Source organism: Chelonia mydas, chromosome 16 (genome assembly GCF_015237465.2).
Source record: "Chelonia mydas isolate rCheMyd1 chromosome 16, rCheMyd1.pri.v2, whole genome shotgun sequence".
In the NCBI taxonomy this organism is placed as follows: Eukaryota; Metazoa; Chordata; order Testudines; family Cheloniidae; genus Chelonia; species Chelonia mydas.
The window spans coordinates 5,246,366-5,269,170 of record NC_057857.1 but is presented as its reverse complement, the minus strand read 5'-3'; the positions used below and the strand labels follow the sequence as shown (position 1 = coordinate 5,269,170).

The 22,805-nt window shown below is 53.4% G+C and overlaps 1 protein-coding gene across 10 annotated transcripts; it reads left to right on the top strand.

The window, feature by feature from the left end:
* The first annotated feature begins 300 nt into the window (after positions 1–300).
* On the top strand, positions 301–21,468 carry FUT7 (fucosyltransferase 7). Of its 10 annotated transcripts, none has more exons than XR_006286173.1 (3): positions 301–569; positions 9,202–16,084; positions 21,339–21,468. XR_006286173.1 is itself a non-coding variant. In XM_027828357.3 (3 exons), the coding sequence occupies exons 2-3, from the start codon at positions 9,223–9,225 to the stop codon at positions 11,599–11,601; spliced, it is 1,011 nt and encodes a 336-aa protein (XP_027684158.2). In that variant the 5' UTR covers positions 301–569; positions 9,202–9,222; the 3' UTR covers positions 11,602–17,955. The 10 variants fall into 10 exon arrangements, 7 of the variants coding, with proteins under 7 accessions (XP_027684158.2, XP_007066116.3, XP_027684157.2 ...); XR_005222558.2 differs by lacking the exon at positions 21,339–21,468 and having other exon boundaries at positions 9,202–10,680; positions 11,574–17,952; XR_006286174.1 differs by lacking the exon at positions 21,339–21,468 and having other exon boundaries at positions 9,202–10,643; positions 10,681–17,950.
* Positions 21,469–22,805: the final 1,337 nt, after the last annotated feature.

The window sequence follows — 22,805 nt, the reverse complement described above, 5'->3', positions numbered from 1 at the left end:
GGCCAGGCTGCTTCGCTACCATATATCCCCCCTGCCCCACCCCACCCCAGCCAGGGAAGGCAGGAGGTGACAGGCTGGAGAAAATAAATGGGGAAAACCCAGAAAAAAAACTAACCACAACTTTTTTTTAATTGAGCGGGGGTGGGGCCGGAGGGTGGGGGAAGAGAGAGAGAGCGCAAGCAAGCTCAGGTCATCATGTAACGAAAGCAAGCAAGGGTTTCCCTTCACAGGCTACCCCATGGAGGGCTCGAGATGGAGGGACATCTGCTGTCCTCTCCTGCCTCACTTGAACGCCCAGCCCTGCTTCTCGGGGTGGCATCTAGGAGTGGAAGCAGAGCTGGGTGGCTGGGTACAGTGAGACAGCCTTCTCTAGAAACAGCTGAACAAGCAACAGGAAAGGTTGCGGAGGAAGAGGAGATGGTGAAACCACAGAAAAGCAGAAGTTAAGAGTGACCACAGCCTGCGAGCAGCCCTCAGCTGGATGTATTCCTTCAGCATTACCAGCAGACATGGGGGGAGAAGGAAAAACCATCCAGGACACACTACAGTGCTTCTGATGCTACCGGACGGTAAGTCTCTGCGCTCAGCACACTGCCTGAAATCAGTGGTTTGAGCATTGGCCTGCTAAACCCAGGGTTGTGAGTTCAATCCTTGAGGGGGCCATTTATGGATCTGGGGCAAAAACTGGGGACTGGTCCTGCTTTGAGCAGGGGGTTGGACTAGATGACTTCCTGAGGTCCCTTCCAACCCTGATAGTCTATGATTAACCAGGAATGTGGCTGGCAGATGGGTAGAAGCTGGTGCATTTTGGACCAGGACTAGACAATCTTGAGGAGTGAGTGCCTTTTAAAAAATAGGCAGCAAGGCAGGGTGACCAGATGTCCCGATTTTATAGGGACAGTCCCGATTTTAGGGTCTTTATCTTATATAGGCTCCTATTACCCCCCACCCTCTGTTCCGATTTTTCGCACTTGCTGTCAGGTCACCCTACAGCAAGGTCAGTGACTAGAGAGCTCTCCTACAGCAGCTCCTCTAGAAAGGGTCAGGGAAATGCTGTCCACTGCTCCATTAAACAAGATCCACTGAAAATGCAATGTTAACAGAGAAAACCAAACCTCGCCGTTTAATAGGGGGTGAAATGACTTCATTGCACTTAAAACCAAGAGTGTTCTGAAGTTCGGTGTGCATCCTGTAAAAGCAATAAGAGGACGGATGGCACGTAGGAATTGGAGAAATTCACCCGGCTTTTGAGAGACGTACGGTGAAAAGTAATTGTTCTAACCATAAAAAGAACAGGAGGACTTGTGGTACCTTAGAGACTAACAAATTTATTTGAGCATAAGCTTTCATGAGCTACAGCTCACTTCATCGGATGCATTCATCGGATGCTGTAGCTCATGAAAGCTTATGCTCAAATAAATGTGTTAGTCTCTAAGGTGCCACAAGTCCTCCTGTTCTTTTTGCGAATACAGACTAACACGGCTGCTACTCTGAAACCTGTTCTAACCATAGTTGTTGTATCCTTGGGGGCAGCAATTTTAGGAAGAAATCACTTGGGACACAGAGAGTTGTGAGCCATGAAAGCAGCCATTTATTTTCACCACTGAACTAACCAAACCAGCCAAAACTGGCTGGGCTATCCCCTAATAATCTAACTCAGTTGCCATAGCAATAACAAGGCACTATTACTACAAAAACCAAATACACCACCATAGTGACGAGTTAGTGAGGTTAGTTTGCACTAGACATCTCGGCCCCATTCCCAGGAGGCGGCTCCAGACCCAGGGGTTAACCTTCCTTCCTCTCCAATTCCAGTCTCGCTGTGTCAAAATGGGAACCCCAGGCCAGCTTGCAATTCCTCTCAACCTGTGTAAGTAGCATGCTGGGTAAGGGTTTGGTCCGCTAAGAGGGGGGTGAAAATAGCCTAGCAGGGCAATCCACGTGGCATGGTCTCCCAAAGGGAATGCTGGTGCTTTTTATTGAAGATTTAACTTAATACAGCTCTGGAGACCAGACTATAGGGAACAATGCTGCACTGAGTGGGGCATGGATTAGTTGTCACCTAACATTCGCTCTCTGTATATTCCACAAAGAGGATTCAAGGAAGCAGAGATTTCCCATCTCTTCGGGTATGTGAGTTTTTCTGTAACTAAATCCCAGCTGCTGTATTGTCTAGAGACTGGAGAGGAAGAAAAGGAGGGACCTGTCAATGAAAAGTGACTCAGAAGTAGCCTTTCTCCGGAGGTCGGGGAAGAACATGAAACTGACTAAAGGATTATTTTGTAAATCAGCATTTAAGCAGATCAGCTAGGAAACAAAGGTAAAACAGTTATAAGCCCCTAAGTGGTTTAGGAGCCTAAGTTTCATTGACAGTGAAATTAGGCTTCTAAGTCACCAAGGGACTTTTGAAAATTTTACCCACCAAAGCCCGATTCTCCAAGGCACTCTGCACATTGGGTGCACATTGGGGGCTGAGCTATTTTTTAAAAATTGGGCCCATAGTTTGAGTGCTGAGCATTTGGAAATCCAGCTCTGAGCTCTTTGGAAAAACTCGATCTGTCAAACGATTGAACAGGCTGGCGGCTCCAGCTGGGGAGTTGGGGGGAGACTGAACTGTCTCCCAGGCTTTGTTAAACTAAACGTTGGCACAAACACGGAAACCCACTCGGGCACCGCCAACCTGCTGGGAATCACAGCACAGGCACTTACGGCTGCGGCCTTTAGTTCCAGTCCAGCTTTTGTTGTTTTTATTGCTGTTATCCCAGGAGACTTGGAGCATGTGTTTGTTATGGAATGGACCCTGGAGCGCAGGATGGGAGCCCAGAGGGGGCTCTGTAAAGCTCAGTAAACCAAAGCTGTGCTTAATTTTCAAAGATTCTGAATTCTAAGGGCTTGTCTACACACAAAAATTGTATCCCCTTAGCTACACCCGTGTAGGAAAATGCTCTACAGGAAGGAGAATATGCCAGATTGTATAAAGGCACCTTTATACCAGTATAGTACCTCCAGAGTAGGGGCTGTGCTGGTATAATTGTATCAGGACAGCTCTTACTGACAGTTATACCAGGACACAAACTCAGCGTAGATCAGGCCTTGGTCAATTCTCCTTTGCAACGCTGCTTGTGTTGTCAGCTACACCCGTGCAAAGTGCTCCCATTCTGATCTGGTAGCGTTTGGCACTCACTTTGTATTGATGTAAGTAACCACACAATGTGTGGAAGCAACACAATTGGGCCCTACATGTCTGCGTTTTACCCCTTGTCTATATACACGCGTGCAAAATCTACAGTAAAAGCATGTTACTAAGGTTGCAAAGTCAAGTCCTCTCAAGTTAGTAAATGCCAAGATTAAGTTGCTTGCTCAGCCTTCATTTGCCCTGTCCTCTTGTGCATATGTATTATGATACAGTCTTTAATTATATGATTAAATGCTATTTTTTCCACAAGCCCCTGGCCTCTTTCAGTGCACAAGATGGATGGCACTCAATAAACGAGCATCTAGTCTGTATTTTGTTTGCTCCTCGTTGTTCAACGTGTGGCCCCAGAGCTTAGTTATTACACACTATTCAAACCTTGCTCTGAAGACACAATTATTAATTTCCTCCTGGGCTTTCCTGTGGCTCTCCTCACTGGAGAACCTGGCTACTTTACAAACATTAGTCAATTTATTTTCACCACCCCACTGTGAGATGAGGGGCAGTATTTGCCCCATTTTATAGATGGGGAGCTAAGACACAGAGAGATTAAAGGTTAAAAGTATTCACTAATTTTGGGTGCCCAATTTGAGATGCCTTGCTCCTTATTCTTCAGAGTACTTACCGCTCTATAGCATTTTATATGTCCAAAGTGCAGCTCCCAGTGACTGGAGTTGCAACTGTCAGTGCTCAGCACTTCTGCAAATCAGCCCTGACGGTCTCACATTGGGCAGTCAGCAAATGAGCAAACACATAGTTAGTGACCACCTGTGAAGAGTTTCATGTAAGCGATTTGCCCATCCTCACACAGGAGCTCTGTGGCACACGGTTGGATAGAATCCAGCTCTCCAGTGCAGCGTTAAACTGCCTTAGCCATCAGACTGTCCTTTCTTTGCCTGCAATCCCTTGCCTTATCCACTACACACCTTCCAACTTCTGCAGCTAGCGATGCATAGGGATCCTGCAGATAATGTTCTCTACAACACAACGCAGATTCATCCCCAGCGCAGGTTCGTCCTGCGCACTGAAGGAGGCTGGGGCCTTGTGGAAGAAACAGTATGTAATTAAAGACTGTCTCATAATGCACACACACAAGGGGGATGAATTAAGGTTGTACAGGCAGCTTCACTCAACAATAGGTCAAAGCGCACTATGGAATTTTTAGTGCACTGTAGCAGGGTCCACACGGACAATGCGTGGCAAGCTGGTGCCCAGTAGATGTACACCCGCGCTTGTCACAGATTAAGCCTCCATATAGACAAGCCCTCAGTTCACAGAATCATAGAATATCAGGGTTGGAAGGGACCTCAGGAGGTCATCTAGTCCAACCCCCTGCTCAAAGTTAACTGATCTTGCTGCCTGAAAAGTATTTATTTGTATTTAAAGTAGTACAGGAATGAGCATTCTCTGGTAATGGCCTTAAAAGGCAGCAGGAGACGCAGGTTCTGTTCCCAGCTCTTCGAATGACTCTCTGCATGACTATGGACAAGTTGCTTCCTCTGCCTCAGTTTTCCCCTCTATAATACTGGGATAACAAAACTTCCCCCCTCCACCATCTGTAAAGTGTTTAGAGATAGACAGTGGGATCTGCATGCTCCTGTGGGACTGTATGTGAATGGGGTAGACAGTATTACTATCCAGTGCAGCCTGGGCAGTGCTGGGGCTGGTGTGTGCAGAATGAACCAGAGATGACATTAAATAATCTGAACCACAGTTCCAAACGCATAAAGAACAGACATACTGGGTCAGACCAATGGTCCATCTAGCCAGTGTCCTGTCGTCTGACAGTCGCTGGCGCCAGATGCTTCAGAGGGAATGAACAGAACAGGACAATTATCGAGTGATCCATCCCGTCGCCCATTCCCAGCTTCTGGCAGTCAGGGTAGGGACACCCAGAGCCCTGGGTAGCCAAAGATGGTCAGGGATGCAAATAGCTATTGATGGACCTATCCTCCATGAACTTACCTAGTTCTTTTTTTTTTAAATCTGTTATATTTTTGGTCTTCACAACATCCCCTGGCAACAGGGTGACTGTGTGTTGTGCGAATACTTCCTTTTGTTGGTTTTAAACCTGCTGCCTGCTCATTTAATTGAGTGACCCTGGCTCCTGTGTTACGTGGAGGCGTAAATAACATTTATCTAGCCCCTTTTCCCACATCAGCCATGACTTTAGAGACCTCTCAGAGCTCCCCCTCACATTTTCACAAGCGCTCTCTGATTTTGGATGCTCATCTTGACACACCAGGACCTGATTTTTAGAGGCGCAGAGTGCCCTCAGCTCCCCCTGGAAAGCAGCACTCGAGCTCAGCCTGGGTGAGCCTGGGCTCAAGATGGACTCCCAAGATCAGTGGCCACTTGTGATACATTCATAGATTCAACCGGCGGAAGGGTTGACTATGATCATCCAGACTGACCTTCTGTCCAACACAGGCCAGAGATCGCCCCCAGCACAACTCCTTTGGAGCTAACATAGATCCTTAAAAAACAAATGACTAGAGATGGAGAATCCTGCACAACCCTGAATAAATTGTTCCAATGGTTAATTACCCTCACTGTTAAAAATAAAAGGAGGTGCCACAAGTACTCCTTTTCTTTTTGCGAATACAGACTAACACGGCTGTTACTCTGAAAACTGTTTAAAATGTACACCTTATTTCCCATCTGACTGTGCCTAGCCTTGGCCATTGTGCTTTCTGGCAGCTGGGTGACCAGACGTCCCGTTTTTAAAGGGACAGTCCCATATCTAAGCCCTCCTGCAGGTGTCCTGACTTTTTCTTAAAAACAGGCAAATTGCCCCGTATTTTCTGTCTGGCGGGGCCTGCTGCTGGCTGGATCCCTGCTCGCCAGCTGCCTGCCCATCAGCAGTGAGTTGGGGAGTCCAGTGGCTGATGATGGGGGTGGGTGTGCAAGGCTGGAGGTGGGATAAAGATGCAGCGCGTGGGGCGGCCACTCCCCCTGCTGGTCCATCAGCACAGTCCCCCTGCGTGCCGGCTGTCGGCCACCAGGGCCCCGTCCCCCGTCCGGACGGCGGTGGCTGGTGTGCGCGGGCAAGTGCCAGGCAGAGGCCGGTTACGTGTCACCTCTGCTGCCCACCCATCAGTGCTTTACGTGCTCCCCCTCTCGCCGTCCTCTCCCTGCTTTGCCCCTTCACCAGCTGCTCCTCCCCATCCCCAGCTGCTCCTCCAAATCCCCCCTGGCGGGGCGCGTCCTGCTCCCAGCGCTGTGCGGAGAACCAGCCCCTGGTCGGAGCGCTCAGCTCACCCGCAGCCTGGCCGGCAGGTTCCTTCCTCCCCCCGCTGCCTGCGGCTGGGCCAGCCCCCTGGGAGACCCCAAGACCCTCCAGCCTTGGGCACTGGCCAGGAGGAGCCGAGCCCGGCATGTGCCAAAGCCCCGCACAGCGCTGGCACGGGGAAGCCTCTCTGCCCCTCAGCTAAGCTCCTGAGTGGCGGGGGGGGCAGCGATTTCCAACCCGTTCATACCCCGAACCTGAAGGCTCCACAGCAGCCTCCCCCACCCACCAGGCAGGGGCTTAGCATCCTCTTCACCTGTCCCTCACCCCCGCCGGTCCTGGCCCCAAGGAGCGCAGGGCTGCTCCATCCCCTAGGCACCCTCCTCTGCTGAGCCACCTCTCTGGCCGGGTTGGCTGAAGCCCCTGCAGTCAGGTTCCCTGGGCCCTGATGCACCCTTAGGGCTTAACCCCTTCCTGCCCGCACTGTTGCCGGGGGACAGGAGGCGGCTGGGTTGTCCGTGGCCTGCAGCAGCCTGCAGGTGTTAGCTGCCTTTCAACACTGTGTGGGCAGGAAGGGACAAGCTGCTTCCACTTCCAGCCGTGGGGGAGGGAAAGTGGGGGGGAGCAAAGACACAGGCCCGGGCATTCCTCCCCCACAGCTGGAAGCAGCTCCCGTCCCTTCCCTCCCGCACAGTGCCTAGAGGCTGCTGCTGGCCACATTCTGGTGTGAACCCTGGCAGAAATCGGGGGTGGGGGAGCGCATGTGACCCTGCATCTCCATCCCCAACCCGCACACATGCACGTTGCCTTGGGAAGATATGGCACCAGGTACCAGGAGAGGCGGGTCCATCCCGGGGGCCCAGCCAGGCATGGAGGGTGGGGAGCACCAGGCAGGGACGAGAGGGTTGGGTCGGTCGGTCACCCCTCCCCCCGCCCCCCCAAGTGAGAGAGGTATACCGGAGTGTATGTGTGTCACTTCTCCCTGTGAACCCTAAAGCCTTTGTCATAACCATAAGGGTAGCCTAAAATTCCTCTTTACCTGTTAGGGGTTAAGAAGCTCAAATAGCCTGGTTGGCACCTGACCAAAGGAACCAATGGGGACAAAAGATACTTTCAAATCTGGTGGGGGGAGAGGCTTTATATTGGGTTCTTTGTTTCTGTGTTCATTCGCTCTTAGGACTAAGAGGGACCGGACTTCAATCCATGTCCTCCAAACCCTTCTGAGCCAGTCTCTCATATTACACAAATTGTAAGTACAGCCAGGCAAGGCGGATTAGTTTATCTTTTTTTTCTCAACTTGTGAATTTTCCGTTTGATGGAGGGAGGTTTATCCCTGTTTTGTTGTAACTTTGAAACTAAGACTAGAGGGGGTTCCCCTGTGTTTTGTGCATCTTTTGTTACCATGTACAGTTATCTTCCAACCTGATTTTACAGAGGGGATTTTTACCTTTTCTTTTTTTTTAATAAAAATTCTTCTTTTAAGAACTGACTGATTTTCTTTCAGTGTCCAAAGACTTAGGGGTTTGGGTCTGTGATCACTTTGTAACCAATTGGTTCGGAGATTATTCTCAAGCCTCCCCAGGAAAGGGTGTGGAAGGGCTTGGGGGGATATTTTGGGGGAACAGGAACTCCAACTGGTCCTTTCCCTAATTCTTTGTCTAAATCACTTGGTGGTGGCAGCGTACTGTTTGAAGACAAGGTGGAATTTGTGCCTTGGAAAAGTAAGCTTCAGGGGTCTTGCATGTGGGTCGCCACATCTGTACCCTAGAGTTCAGAGTGCGGAAGGAGCCCTGGCAGCCTTAAAGATAAGAAGGTAAATAAAAAGAATCCAGCTACGCAGGGTTTCTTTTTAACGGGGGCTCAGTCAACTTAATGTTAATTTGAACGATGGTGCTGCATAGCTCTGATTGATTGCTATCGAACTCGCTTGAATAAGAGTAATTTTACCAGGTGTCCTGTATTCAGCATAGGGAAACATGGTCACCCTAGGCAGGTCGATCTCTGGAGACCTATGGAATCGGACCAGCTGGTGTGTTTGTGAGTATCCAGCTGCTAGGGGCTCTCAAGCCAGGGCTGTTGAGGCAGGGCTCTGAGCTTTGCAGCTGGAAATAAACTGCAGAGGCCCCGCTTCTGCAAAAACACACCTCTCAGGGGTATCACGGTTATAACCACCATAAATAAGTACAAACCTTCCAGCATGTGACCACATCCCCTTCATGCTGTTTAAACCCTTTAGCAGAATGAAAATAGAGCCATCTATATACACACTGCAGCTCTCCTAGGGCTCAAGCTTCTTGTCCCGGCTGCTAAATAGCAACCCCTCCCCCGGGCATTGCCCAATTTCTTCCTAAGGGTCCAAGACTCGCTAGTCTCAGCTGCACCAGATTCCACTCCAGCTAGGAAGTGCTTCCCTCATCCAACTCTGCAGCCCTCTGCTGAAATTTAATCCCCAAAACCTCATACAAGGTATCCCCTCTGGGCAGCACTGGGGTGGGACAGCTCATGGCAGGAGGGTCGAATCCAAGGGGCAGCAAGAGTCCTGTAAACCCCGTCACACAGATCAGTGACCACGTTCTGTAAAGATCATGGACCTTAGCCATGCTAGTGATATCAGCTCTTCTCCTTTCCTTCCATCTGCTAGTTCCCTGCGTCCCCTTGAATTTCCTCCCAACCCACCAAGATGCTCAGACACGTGCCCCCTGAAAAGAGGAGGCTGCAGAAGGTGCATTGTTATATGCTGGAGCAGGCTGATTTTTACTGTCCCTCTTCTCCATTCCAGGGGCTGGACTCAACACTGTTCATGAAACAGGAATTCCTCCAAGAACCCAACCCACCCAGCGACTCAGCAGTGCAGGTGCAATGTAAGCTGCTGCTGAAGATGCGAACTTGCTCCTTACCTATGTTGAAGGCCTTGGCCAGTGCAATAATATTTGCAGTCATTCTCTGGAACCTGAATTTCCTTGGCTACCAATCTGAGGTCCCTGGCCCAACCCTGGGGCACAGCAAACCCCTGACAGTCCTGATCTGGCACTGGCCCTTCCACCACACACAGAACCTCAGCACTGACATTTGCGCAGACCGCTACAAGATCAAGGGCTGCCAGCTGACGGGGGACCACAGATTCTTTAACCAGGCAGATGTCGTGGTGTTCCATCACCGGGAGCTGCAGCAGGGCAAGGTAAGACTCCCAACAGAAAGGAGGCCTCCTGGACAAAACTGGGTGTGGGTTACCCTGGAGTCCCCCACCAACACTAAGGCACTGACTGGCTGGAACCAAACCTTCAACTGGGTCATGACATACAGACAAGACTCGGACATCTTCATGCCATATGGGGAGCTTGTGCGCCATCCATCAGCCAGCGTGGACATTCCAACCAAAACCGGCTTGGTGTCCTGGGTCATCAGTAACTACCACCGGACTCAGAAGAGAGTGCAGGTCTACAGAGAGCTGTCCAGACACCTCCAACTGAACGTATATGGGAAAGCAAACAAGAAGCCACTGTGCCCAGACTGCCTCTTGCCGACCACCTCCAGGTACAAGTTCTACCTGGCCTTTGAGAACTCCATCCACAAGGACTACATCACTGAGAAGCTGTGGAGGAATGCGCTGCTGGCCAGCACTGTGCCGGTGGTGCTGGGGCCCCCCCGAGCCAACTACGAGAAGTTCATCCCTGCAGACTCATTCATCCACACCGACGACTTCAGCTCCATGAAGGAGCTGGCCAGCTTCTTGAAGACCATGAATTCCAGCCGTTACAGGGCATTCTTCGAGTGGAGGAAGAGGTATGGGGTGAAGCTCTACACAGACTGGCAAGAACGGTTCTGCACCATCTGCACCAGGTACCCCCGCCTGGCCCAGGGGCAAATCTACCCTGACCTGGCGAGCTGGTTCAGTGCTTGAGAAGATAGGGCTGGGCCAAGCTGAGGCTTTTCAGAGATGTGTGACTTGTACAGAGAAGCCAGGCTGTCTGCGTCAGCGGAAAAGGATGTCCGTGAGGGCTGGCTCGTTTTGAGTCAAGTGGCTGGTGGAGTGACTGAGGGCACTGAGCAGGACCTGGGTCTGGGAGCCAGGAGCTCTGAGTACCAGTCCCAGCTCTGACACAGACGTGCCGAGACCTGGTGCATGTCGCTGGTACTCAGCTTCCCCATCTATAAAGGCTCGTACACTTTCCTACCTCACAGGGGTGTTGTGAGGACTAACCGGTGCCTTGGAAATAGACGGTGCTAAGTAAGGAGCGCTGAGCCTGCAGTTCAGCAGGTGGGCAGGTTCTGCACTGGCAAGGGCAGGGCAGTGAGCGTTGCTGGGCTGGGAAATTAGGATTTGCCAGCCCTTGTCTAGGGAATGCCAAAGAAATGGCTAGTTGCTCCCCTTTGCCCCCTCAGGAATAAATGGGGCAGAGGAGCGAGGTCGGGGGGGAGGGGTAAATGTGACCCCCTGCTCTGCATTACTGTATTGCAGTGCTAGGGTGGGGCAGATGGGGAGGGGCACCAGCAAGGATAGTGAGATCAATGAACTCTCTCTGGGGTTCAAATACCCTTCAGATGCCAGCCAGACCTTGAGCTGCAGAAGGAAGGCCAGTCTCATAGAACATCAGGGTTGGAAGGGACCTCAGGAGATCATCTAGTCCAACCCTCTGCTCAAAGCAGGACCAATCCCCAATTTTTGCCCCAGATCCCTAAATGGCCCCCTCAAGGATTGAACTCACAAGCTTGGGTTTAGCAGGCCAATGCTCAAACCACTGAGCTACCCCTCCCCCCAGTCTCTTCCTTGCACTCTCCTCTCTGGGAGGTGCTCAGATGCCCCCCTGGGTAACAGGCACCCATGTAAGAAACTGGATTGATAGAAGAGGAAGGGGCTCCAATTTGGCTGTCCCTGCTGTGTGGTCCATTTCCTCCCCGTGCTGGAGCCCCTGCCATTCAGGCAGTGGCAAGAGCAAAGGCGCCAGTCCGAAAGAGGTTTCCTGTCTTGCTTCTGCTTAGTCAGTCCCCGGTGCACTGCTTGGGGGGCACCCACTGAGCCGGGGTGGTGGGTGCTGGCAAGGCACAATGCTTTCTCAAGAACAATCACAGCCCGTTCAGTGCTGGGGACGAGTCATAGGGGGATGGCTGTGGTTTCTCACTCCTTTCTCGTATTCTTCGTATCTCTGGCAGGAAGCCGTTGAGTCTGGTTTCGCTCTGATGTGAGGCTCCCTGCAGCAGGTACGGCCTGCCCAAGCCCTGTATGCACCCAGGGAAGGAGTCACTCTACGGGAGGTGTCATGCAAAGGAGCCGCAAGCAGCAGATGCCCCCAGGCAACGAGTATAGCCCCTACTCGCCCCGACCTCCCGCCCAGGGGTCAGCTTTGGTTAGTTTAGTACAATAGTAGGGTTACCAGATAGCAACTGTGAAAAAACAGGACAGGGGTAGGGGTAATAGGCGCCCATATAAGAAAAAGTCCCCAAAAATGGGACTGCCCCTTTAATAACGGGACAGATGGTCACCCTAGACAACAAAGGAAAATATGGCTGAGATTTTCAAAGCCGCCTGATTTGAATACTGCGTTCCCATTACGTTTCCACACGCCCCTGCCTCAGTCGGCGCACAGGACAGATGGCTCTCAGCAAACGAGCAGCTACTCAGCGTTGCATTTTACCCTCATTCAGCATGAGGTCTGGTGTGATACTTTCAATGGAATAAAAGGGCCCAGAGAGGCAAAGGTGTCAACCAGACTCTGTCCCTGCACGACACTAGACCGGTAAACGCAGTTTGGGTTTGAGTACACAGACGCATGGCAACAGACACCACTAAAAGCACCTTCTATTTAAGACAGAGCAAAAGGAAAGCCAGTTAAAGCCTTGGAAATGTGAAGTACTCCGTAAGGCTTTCATTGTAGGAGTAGCCAGAAGGTTCTCAAACTTTTCGTGCTGTGACCCCCTTTGAAAATATTTCAGGCTGTGACAACCCTCCACCCCAAAAAGTGATGAGCCCTCCACCATCCCATGCTGCCCTTATTTCTGCACTGCTGTGGCAGCAATGCTGTGGTCAGAGCTGGGTGCGCGGCCAGCCGCAGCCACTCTCACAACCCCGCAACAACAGTCTTGCAACCCCTGTTGGGTCAGGACCCCCACTTTGAGAAACTCTGTTTGTGGAGCATTTTCACCAGGAAACTCCCTCCTCCCCCGGGCTGACAGTTTTGGAGACTGGATTAAAGATGGTAATTTACGCTCCTCTTTGGGGGGAAAAAAGAAGTTAGTGGAGATAGGCAGGGGCTGCTGGTGGTAAAGTTTGATTCCGCCTCCTTTAAGGAAAAAGGAAACAAACACACACAGCAAAGGGACAGGGCAGAAAAGAACAGCAAAGACAGAAAACGCAGCTTCTCCGGTGCCAACTCTCACTTGCAAACTCACGGCTGGAGAAACACAGGCCCAGTACTATCTTTCTGCCACTCCAAGCCCCAGCACGCTGGTACCAGCGACAGGCTGGTTAGGGCAATGCTTTCAGCTGCCTCTCAGGTCACAGGCTCACAGCAGTTTGCAAAAGAGACAGCCTCAGCCCCGCCAAGTTGGACTTATTAGACAGCAGGCAACAAGGAGAGTGCTAGGACAGAGAGGTAATAAGGTGAGGAAGGAAAGGGACACAAGGGAGGGGCTGCTAATGGGAACCCAAGTCTTAACTTTCAGGTGGCATTTGTCAGGACAGCCCTGGGGCTGGCTGAGGCGGACACAGGCTGGGGCAGGCTGGCAGAACTGGCTGGCAGCTAGGAAGGTAGCAATATGGATTAGGAGCCTATATACCTGCCTCGCGATCACCTGGTTAGGCCCTCGCTTGTGGATTGGCTGGGACCTGGTTGACTGGCATGGGTCTACCATAGGGCTTGCAGGTAACAGATGATTCACCAGCTCTGGCTAAGGAATGACTCGTCACAGTGTCCAGGATTTAGCCAGAGCCAGAGGAGGTGGTGATGTCAACAGGTCCTTCTCTCTGGCCGGGTCTGGTCAGGCTAGCAAAGGCCCAGTGGTGTCACGGTGGCTCCTGGGGTTCCAGGAGACCATGCAGGTGGCAGCTGTGATGGTGAAGCTTGCTCCTTTCAGCCCACCCATCTCTCAGCCATTTGATCCTTTCCCCAGAGTTGTTTGTTTTTTTAAAGCACCCCAAAAGGGGGTGATGGGCAGCATGGCCCTTTCCCTCATTATTTTGTCCACCAATTAGGCTCCAGCTTTCGCCCATTAATTTCTGGTTCCATTCTTACCAGGCATGGCTTTAACACAGTCCGCAAGTGGGATCGGGGGAGCTTTCATTTGGACTAAACCACTTTTCGTCTTAACTTCTGCTGCCTTTTATATGCAATTTTGTGTAACAGGCTGAGTTGGACTTTTGCTGGCTTGGGCGGCTTAGAGCAGGATGGAGGGCTTCGCAACAGGCCACAGGCCTTATTTCCTGCGCACTCTTCAAACCCTGCTCTGAAGACAGAATTATTACATTTCCTTAGGGGCTTTTCTAAGGCTCCCATGGCAAAAGCACAGTGCTTCACAGACATTAGTGCATTTCCCTTCCCAAGGCTCCTGTTAGGGGAGGGAGCTGTTGCCTGAACTGAGGCACAATGAGAGATGATGGTCAGAAGTTTCTACTAATTTGGGTGCCCAAGCTGAGACACCTGGGGCCTGGCTTTTCGGCATATTTAGCACTTCTATAGCACTTCAGATGGGCAAAGCACAGCTCCTGGTGACTTCAGCTGCCACTGAGCGGGGTCAGCACTTCTGCAGTCGCACCCCAGGGTCTCGAGGCAGGCATCCGGAAAATGAGCAACACACAATTAGTCACCACCTGTGAAAAGTTTTGTGGCACTGACTTGCTCAGCGTCACACAGAGCCTTTGTGGCAGAGAAAGGGATGGAATCCAGTTCTCCAGGCCGGCGATCAGCTGCCTTACGCATGAGACCGTCCTTTCTCTCCCTGCAATGCCCTGTCTGATTCTCTACATGCTGTCCAATTTCTGCAACAAATGAGAAAGGGCTCCTAGGTCCAACAGGCTCCTTCATCCGCAGAGGAGCACCCATCTTGTGCACTGAATGAGGCAGAGGTCCTGTGGAAAAATAATGTGTGAGGAAGTCATTCAGGACTCTCTCAGAATGCCTGTGCACACGGGAAACGAAGGAAGGTTGCACAAGTAATCTTCACTAACTTTTGAGTGCCTGATTTATTTATTTTTTGAATATAGGCAAAGCCATGTATTTTTGTCCCTAATCTCATTCTCAGACAGGGCTGAAACCCTTGTTAGCTGACAGTTTCCAAAAATATTCATGCTGAAACAGACACCTGGTAAATATCAGCTCAAATGGTTAGCGTTGGGCATAGTTATAAGCAACGAAAACAGGTCCTTAGAATGGGAAGTGTTAGGCACCCCAGAGACAACAGGCAGTGCTACCAGCTCCTCTTATAATATTGCAAAATTGGGTGGGATCCCTCAAACAAATACAGTTCAGTACAGGGACACTGTGATCATGGAGACACACTCCTTGGATTTACGGTTGTCTGGGAGGGAGTGGGATCTAGTGTTACAGCAAGAGGCTCGGCATCAAAACATGTTCGCTTGACTTCTGGCACAGGCAGGAAATGTGATCCACTTATGGGCTCTGTGCCTCAATTTCCCTTTGTGTAAAACAGTGACAGCACCAGCCCTATAGCCCCAAGTGCTGGGAGGCTGGACTCATTAATGCTTGTAAATGCTCCAAAATGCTCAGATGAAAGTTATGTAAACTGGCTAGGCCTATATTACTGTGACAGTGATGCTGTAGGGCAGATGCTTCCTACATTGTCAGGGTTTGTTCTGTCAATGGAGTTAATCCAACCACAGCTGGGTCAATGGAAGAATTGATAACTGGGGCTAGAGTGGAGGATAGGTCGCCCTAACACTGTCGCACAGGGCGTGACATTTTTCACCGCTCCGGGCAATGGAGTGAGATCGAGCTAATTTTTAGGTGTAGACCACACCAGGAGTTTGCCCTTCTAAATTATACCTAAGAAAATGGGGCAGGGGGTGGGGTTTTAGGTATTGTCTGAAGCTTCCCCACAGACCAGCAAGAAGCATATTTCACTGCGATGTTCCATGTCCCCTCACTCTGACCAGCTCGTGGGCTGCTCTAGCCCCTTCGAGTGCGTCTACGCTGCAGCTGGGAGGTGCGATTCCCAGCCCGGGTGGGCAGACTGGTGCTGGCTCTGCTCCAGCTGGCGGGCTCAAGATAGCAGGGTGGCTGGCAGCTTGGGCTAGCTCCCTAAGTACGGACCCTGGGGGACTTGGATCTGGGCAGCTGGCTTGAGTAGCTGCCGGTGCAGCCACACTGCTCACTAGCTCAAGCTAGCGCATGTCTGGCCACCCGTGCTGGGAATCACCACGCCCAGTTGCGGTGTGGGGGCTATAACAGCCTATGAGCCCGTGAGCCTGAGGGGACACGTAACATCACAGGTAAATATATTCTCAGTGCTCTGGGAGGTGACAAATGTCTCGAGGGAGGCTGCTGTGCTTATCACAGGAGAGGAGTTTTATTCTTTATCATCGTCTGCTGGGCTTCTCCTCTTTCAGATCACACACAAGGCGTCAGGTGAGACTAAATCAGCCGCCTTTCTTATCACAACCGATACACACCCAGTCTGGGACAGGAATCACACCCTCCACCCCACGGAAGGTTAGTACCGTTAGCCTGAGCCCTCCCCTCACGGCCCCATCAAGTGGCCTTTGGGCTGCCGTTGTCACCACCGCTGCTGGGGTTGTCTCTCACACCTAGTCAGAATCAGACCCTTGGGTCAGCAGGCAGGCTGCTTTTGCCTTGAAAGGAAATAGTGACTCACGCAGAAGGCATTCTCGGGGCGTGTAAGCCACGGTTGCATTCACAACCAACCCCAACACTCATCAGGAACTGAAACCAACACCACTCACACCCAAACCAGGTAGACCTAGCCCAACCACGGCATACAGGGGGACGGGGAATCTGAAAGGTATTCAGACATCGCACCACCCGGCTTTATCTCAGAGCATCCATGCTACCATCAGTAACAGTCCATACAAGCGCTTGCTAGGAAGGGAACCCAAGCCAGGAACAGAACCATACCCCCAGTGGGCTGATACATCAGGGATTGAACTAGTCTGGGGCCCTCCAGAGCTAAAAGTACACGCTACTACAGCTTGAGCGAACGCTCCCTAGGTAGAGCTGTGCCAGCCTCGGTCCTCGGTGCATGAAGCACCGGAGAGCTGTCACGCTCCCCAGTGAGCTATGCACGCGCCAGCAAGCCAACGTGCCCTTCACAATCAGTCTTCTCTGGAAAGGACTTTGTCAATGAGGCACGAAGGGGTCGATTTTTAAACAAGTTCAAAGGACCCTGAGCGTTCCCATCAGCTGCCAGGGCTCAGGGCCTCTGAAAGGGAACTGGACGTCACATCCAAGGCATGGGCTATGCAATGCCTTGGCAGGCACAGAACCTGCAGCTTCTGGCACGCAAAGCCAGGATCAAACTTAAGGCGAGATCTGGTGCCCTAAGGGACATCGGATGATGGTCAGTGCACGGCAAGCCCAGCCCTTGTGTGGCAGAATCAGGCCCCCCTGTATTTTACCAGCTCACAGTGGCTTTTCCCTAGCAACACCAGCGTCTCTTCTTCACCTCAGGGCGGGGCAGCTTTCCCCCTCCCAGTCTGAGCTGCTGCCAGACTGCAGTGGGGACGAATCAGCCTTCTAACCTCAGAGCGGCCCAGCTTTGTCCTTCCTGTTTGTGCAATGTGAGCTGGCACACAGCAGCCTCTGCCAGCCGGGTCCTGCTAAGTGTCTCTCTGTTGGGGCTGCCAGCTCCTGGGAGACGCCAGCCGCCCGGCCACAGCAGCCTTCCACAGGCAGGGCCATCAGCGCCTACAGCCTCTTCTTCTCCCCGGAGACGGGGTGGGGCTGGGGTGACGCTGCTGTGTGCTGGCTAAGGGGGCTGACTCCCACCCCAAATGTGTACACGTGGGTCAGAAGGCAAGGCTGCCCTCACTGCCCCTGCCAGCTGCAAACACCTACAGGCTGCCAGACCCTGGGGGCTTCAGGCACCAGGTGGGATTCACACACAAGTGCAGCCGATGGGGAGCAGGGGTCTAAACCACCTTGGCACCCTATTGCCAACCCCAGGCGATCAGAAATCATGACTCTGCCCCCCAATCGCCATGAGGGTTTTTAGAAAGGGTTACATTGCCTTTTGGGGGGCGGTCTTTTGAGTTCTGAACTTCCCCACTCATCCCAAGCGCGTGTGTGTATGAGGGGGCTTAGCCTACAAAATCCCCCTCCTCCCAGCCGCCAGAGCTATGCCAGTAAAAGCCCTTGTGGGGCTGCAGTTACATCAGCAAAGGGCCTTTTGCTGTTTTACTTTATGCCGTCCAGGAAAGGGGTGTAGCTATTCGGGTATAACTCCGTTTGTCGGTGTGTAAGCGGGGGAATAGTCCCGCTATTGTGGGGAACTTTCCTGGCTTCTGCACTACCCCGGTGAAGTGGGCTAGCGAAAGGATCTGAGTCCTTGCTCCCACTTCCTTTACCCAGTGGCCTCCCTGCCCTTGAGGACTCCCCTTCCACTCTCCTGTCTGGCAGAGTCCTCGTAACCCCAACAAGGCTGGGCCCAGGATTCCTGGGGGGCTCGACCCCCAACCCTGCTGTGGTCACCTAGGACAGGGGCTAGGGTTTCCCCACTCCGGGGTACTCTCTCTGCCCTGGGCACTTCTCTGACCCACTGACCATTACATACAAGTTAAAGCAAATGCAAGTTATTTAATCAACAATTAATTTTAAAAAGAATAAGGAAAAATGGGAAAGGTTAAAGGAAACATATCACCCCGCTCTGTGGCAGGGCACATCACAAACAGTGTCTCTGGAACGTCAGGGCAGTTCACAGTCTGCTCCTTGAAAGTCCCAAGCCCCTTCTCAGGCCCTGGCTGTGCTGAAGGGATGCCGTGGGTTGGACACTTGCTCTGGTGGTGGCCAAGCTCTCAGGCTCTAAGTGGTAGGAGCCTTCTTCCCAGTGTCGCCCCCGCCCTGTCAGGGTTACGATCCAAGCCTGGCCTGCAGAGCCTCTTGGCTGAGGCGTCTCCCTGTGCTGGGCCTGCTGCCCAGGGTCCCCCTCCGTCTCCCCAGCTGCTCACTGCACCCAGCTCCGGACTGCTCCAGCCCCAGCTCCACCACTCTCTCTGCTGCTCTGCCTCCAGCTCCCTGGGCTGCTTCTCTGGCCCCTCTGGCTCTGGTTGCTACAGCTCTGCTCCCAGGACAGGTCTGCTCTGCAGGCTGCTTCTGTGACTCTGCTCCCAGCACTGACCTGCTTCGTGGGCTGCTTTTCTGGCCCCTCTGGCTCTGGTTGCTGCAGCTCTGCTCCCAGGACAGCTCTGCTCTCTCTGGGCTGTGCCTCTGGCTTTGGGGCTGCAGCTCTGCTCCCAGGACAGGGTCTGCTCTCTCGGGATCTGGCACAGCTCTGCTCCCCAGCTCAGCTCAGGCCCCTGCTTTCTCCTTAGCTCAGCCCCACTCTGTCTGACCCAGGCAAATCCAGCTCACTCGGAGGACAGGACCTCCCTGGCCTCCTGACTCCCTGATTAGCCTGCCCTGTCATTCAGGCTGACCTGGAGCATTGGCCTCTCCCCATTGTTCCTGGGGACTGTCAGTCTCAGGGTCCTGATTCCCCATCGACCCTTCCCCCCTTTTAGTACTGGGAGCTAGCCAACCAAAACACCCCCACTGAATGTTAGTAAGGGGGCAACAGTCCCCTTACAGGAGTAAGGGGCCTCCCCACTAGGGGGCTCTGCCAGCCTAGTGATACCAGAGGAGCATTTGCAGTGTAGACAAGCCCCATGTCACACTCCCTGTCACCAGCACTCCCAGCTGGATTGGCTAGGGGGCTGCTGGGCTCTCTGCTCCTTTGTCCCCCCCTCCCGTCCTGCCAGACTGGGGAGGGGGAGAGAAACCCTCCTGTCGCAGTAGCTGGGTAAGGGGGTCGGCAGCCAGCCAGAGGGGGTTTGCCCTGGCCAAGCCCGTCACTGCGCCGGCATTGTCACAGCTGGCGGGCTGCCCTTGTGCCTAGGTCTGCCCTGAGCACCAGGGTCAGGTGACCCCAGGCTATCGCTAGCCCCTGGGGAGCCACACCGGCCGGGGCTGGGAGACTGCACCAGAGTAGCCGGTACCAGGGACTCCTAGGGGCCCTGTCGGCAGTGACACCAAGGCGGCCGTACCAGGCATCACCACGGGCAGAGGCACCCTAGCCGGGACAGGTGCGGCCCCTGGGCGGTTTCGAGGCTCTCGAGGGTGGGGCCATAGGAGACTGGGAGGGGATTGGGTATGCTACCGCATGGCAGGGGTGCTGCCGCGTAGGGGCGGGGTTCCAATCCCGGAAACAGTGCGGTGAAGTCGCACCTGTGCAGGGTGGCTCTGCGTGCCAGAAGATGCTCATCAAGGGAATTGGGGGCTGGGGAGCACCAGGCGGACTGGGGCAAGCCCCCAACACCGCTTCCCGGTGGGAGCTCGAGGGCCAGATAAAAATGCCTGATGGGTCGTAAGCAGGCTGCAGGCCATAGTTTGCCCACCCCGGCTTAGACTAATCATGTCCCTTCTCTGTGCCTTAGTTTCCCCATCTCTGAAGTGGGGAGAATATTCCCCAAAGGGGGGGATGGGTCAAGAGACTGACTGTGAGGCACTTGCATTAAGGTCATAAGCCCTTTAGAAATGCCTACAGATAAAAAACATTCCAACCATCCCCCTTATTATTGTTATTAATAAGGGTAATTAACCACAGGACCAACTCACCAAGGGGCGTGGTGGGTTCTCCATCACAGGCAATTTTTAGATGTAGACTGGATGGTCTTCAAAAAGCTCTGCTCTAGGAATGAATTCAGGAAAGGTCTCTGGCCTGCTACACAGGGGGGCGGACTAGATGAACACAATGGTCCCTTCTGGTCTTTGCATCTATGAATTATTATTATTAGCGTACACCAGGCTTGTTCCCACTCAGCAATGCCGGGGGTGCCAGTGTCCAGGATTACACTCCCTGTGCATCCCAGCATCCAGGACAAATGGACCAGCAGGAATCAGTCAGTTGCTTGTAAATAGTCTGCACCAGTCTAGAGTATGTGAAAAATCCTGTGATCAAAAGGGGTCTGTGCTCCCTTCCCATTACCAAGCAGGGAAGCTAAAATAGCCGGACCCCAGTGCCCTGCTACCCAGATCACTCTCAGGTGCTTTAGTACAGAACAGTGACACCCAATGGCATGTTTGCGTAAAGAAGACAGGTTGCTCCTTAGCAGCTCAGCCGTCCCAGTTGAACAAAAAATCAAAGTACAGCTGAAAGACAGAAGCCAGGTCTGCACGATCACTTACTTCGATACAACTTACATTGCTCAAGGGTGTGAATAAGACACCCCCCTGAGCAACGTACGTTACACCAACCCAAGCGTCGGTGCGGACAGCGCTATGTCACGGGGGGAGTGTCTCTCGCCGACACAGCTACCCCTGCTCGTGGAGGCGAATTTGTTATGCCAACGGGAGAGCTCGCTCCCATCGGCACCGACCATCTTCACCGGACCCACTACAGCGGCACAGCTGCATCGGTGTAAACTAGCCCAGAGAGAGGCAAAGCCCATGGAATTAGCATCCTTACACACTGGCTTCATAGAAAAGCCATTTTCAGACAGTCAAAAATAATTAGCTGAATATCAGCAACAAAACAAATAGTCGCTGCCCCCACGCCCGGCACACGTCATCCCAAACATACAACATGGAGCTAGGCGGTGGGCAAATATTAATTACACCAAGCAGTAGGACTGGGGGGCTGCACTGTATCAAAAGCCAGTGCCCAGGGGGCATTTCAGGCCTACATTCCGCTATGCTAAGACCTCTGTCCAATTCCACTTGGACATGGATTTTTTTTCTTTTCCTTTTCTCCTAGGCAATTGGGCAGTGTTGCTGTGTGCTGTTGAAACACCTACCGGGCTGCACCCCAGAGACGAAGCCTACATGTAAATGTTACACACTGCTGTAAAGCCCGTGGAGATGAGTGTCACCACTGATGAGCTGGAGCCGGTTCGCTCGAACCGGTTGTTAAATTTAGAAGCCCTTTTAGAAGTGGTTGTTCCGCGAGGGAGAACCGGTTCTAAAAGGGCTTCTAAATTTAACCGGCCAAAAGTGGCGCCTTAGGCGCCGACTCCACGGGTGCTCCAGCCCTGGAGCACCCAAGGGGAAAATTTGGTGGGTGCAGAGCACCCACTGGCAGCTCCCCACCCCAAGCTCACCTCCACTCTGCCTCCGCCCCCCCAGGCTTCCCGTGAATCAGCTGTTGGCACGGGAAGCCGGGGCAGGCTGAGAAGCAGGCGGTGGCTTCCCGCTCATGCCCAGGGAGGCAAAGCGGAGGTGAGCTCGGGCCGGGGGGGCGCGAGGAGGGCCGCCCACGCCGCAGCAAGTAACCCGGGGGGGGGGCCGCAGGGGAACCGCTCCCCGCCCCAGCTCACCACCACCACCCTCGGCCTGAGCGGGAAGCCGCGGCCTGCTTCTCAGCCCTCCCCAGCTTCCCGCCGAACAGCTGATTTGCGGGAAGCCGGCGCGGTGGGGCGGGGGGGGCGTGGAGAAGCGAGCGGGGCGGTGGGTTCAGGGGAGGAGGCAGAGCGGAGGTGAGCCGGGGCCGGGCGCGGGGCGGGGACCTGCTGGTGGGTGCTCTGCACCCACCAATTTTTCCCTGTGGGTGCTCCAGCCCCAGAGCACCCAGGGAGTCGGCGCCTAAGGCGCCATTTTTCATGTGATTAGTGGGGGAAGCGGCCGCTCCCCCTGCTCCCCCCCAGCTACGCTCCCCCACCCCTAGGAGCCAGAGGGACCTGCCGGATGCTTCCTGGGAGTTGTCCCAGTTAAGCACCACCGGGACTCCCCACCTCACCCCCCGGCAGGTGCCTCTGGCTCTTAGGGGCGGGGTGGCACCCACTATGGTGGCCCACGAGACCCTCCTGCCCGGTTCTGGGGGCAGTCAGGGGATAGGGGAGGGCGGTGGATGGGGCAGGGGTCCTGAGGGGGGCATCAAGGAACGCGGGGCGTTTGGATGGGGCAGGAGTCCCGGGGGACGGTGCTGGGCAACGACCCCCTCGTGGGGTGAGGAGGGAACCCGTTAAGATTTTGGCAGCTCATCACTGAGTGTCACTGTACGTGAATGTGGCTGCTGGCACGTTGTGGGCTGTGCACAGGTCCTGAGCCCATGCTAGCTGAGCTGCTGCTCTCAGGGATTCGGAAGGAGGAAGAACTCCACCCAAGTGTGGGGGAGGCAGAGCAGTCTAGTGGGTAGAGCACTGCCAATCTGGGTTTTACTCTTTCTTCTGCCACTGACCTTCTGGGGGACCTTGGGCAAGTTGCTTCATACCCCTGTGCCACCGTT

Coding starts and splice junctions, on each gene's coding strand:
- FUT7 (XM_043530509.1), top strand. CDS start 9,223: ATGAAACAGGAATTCCTCCAAGAACCCAACCCACCCAGCGACTCAGCA.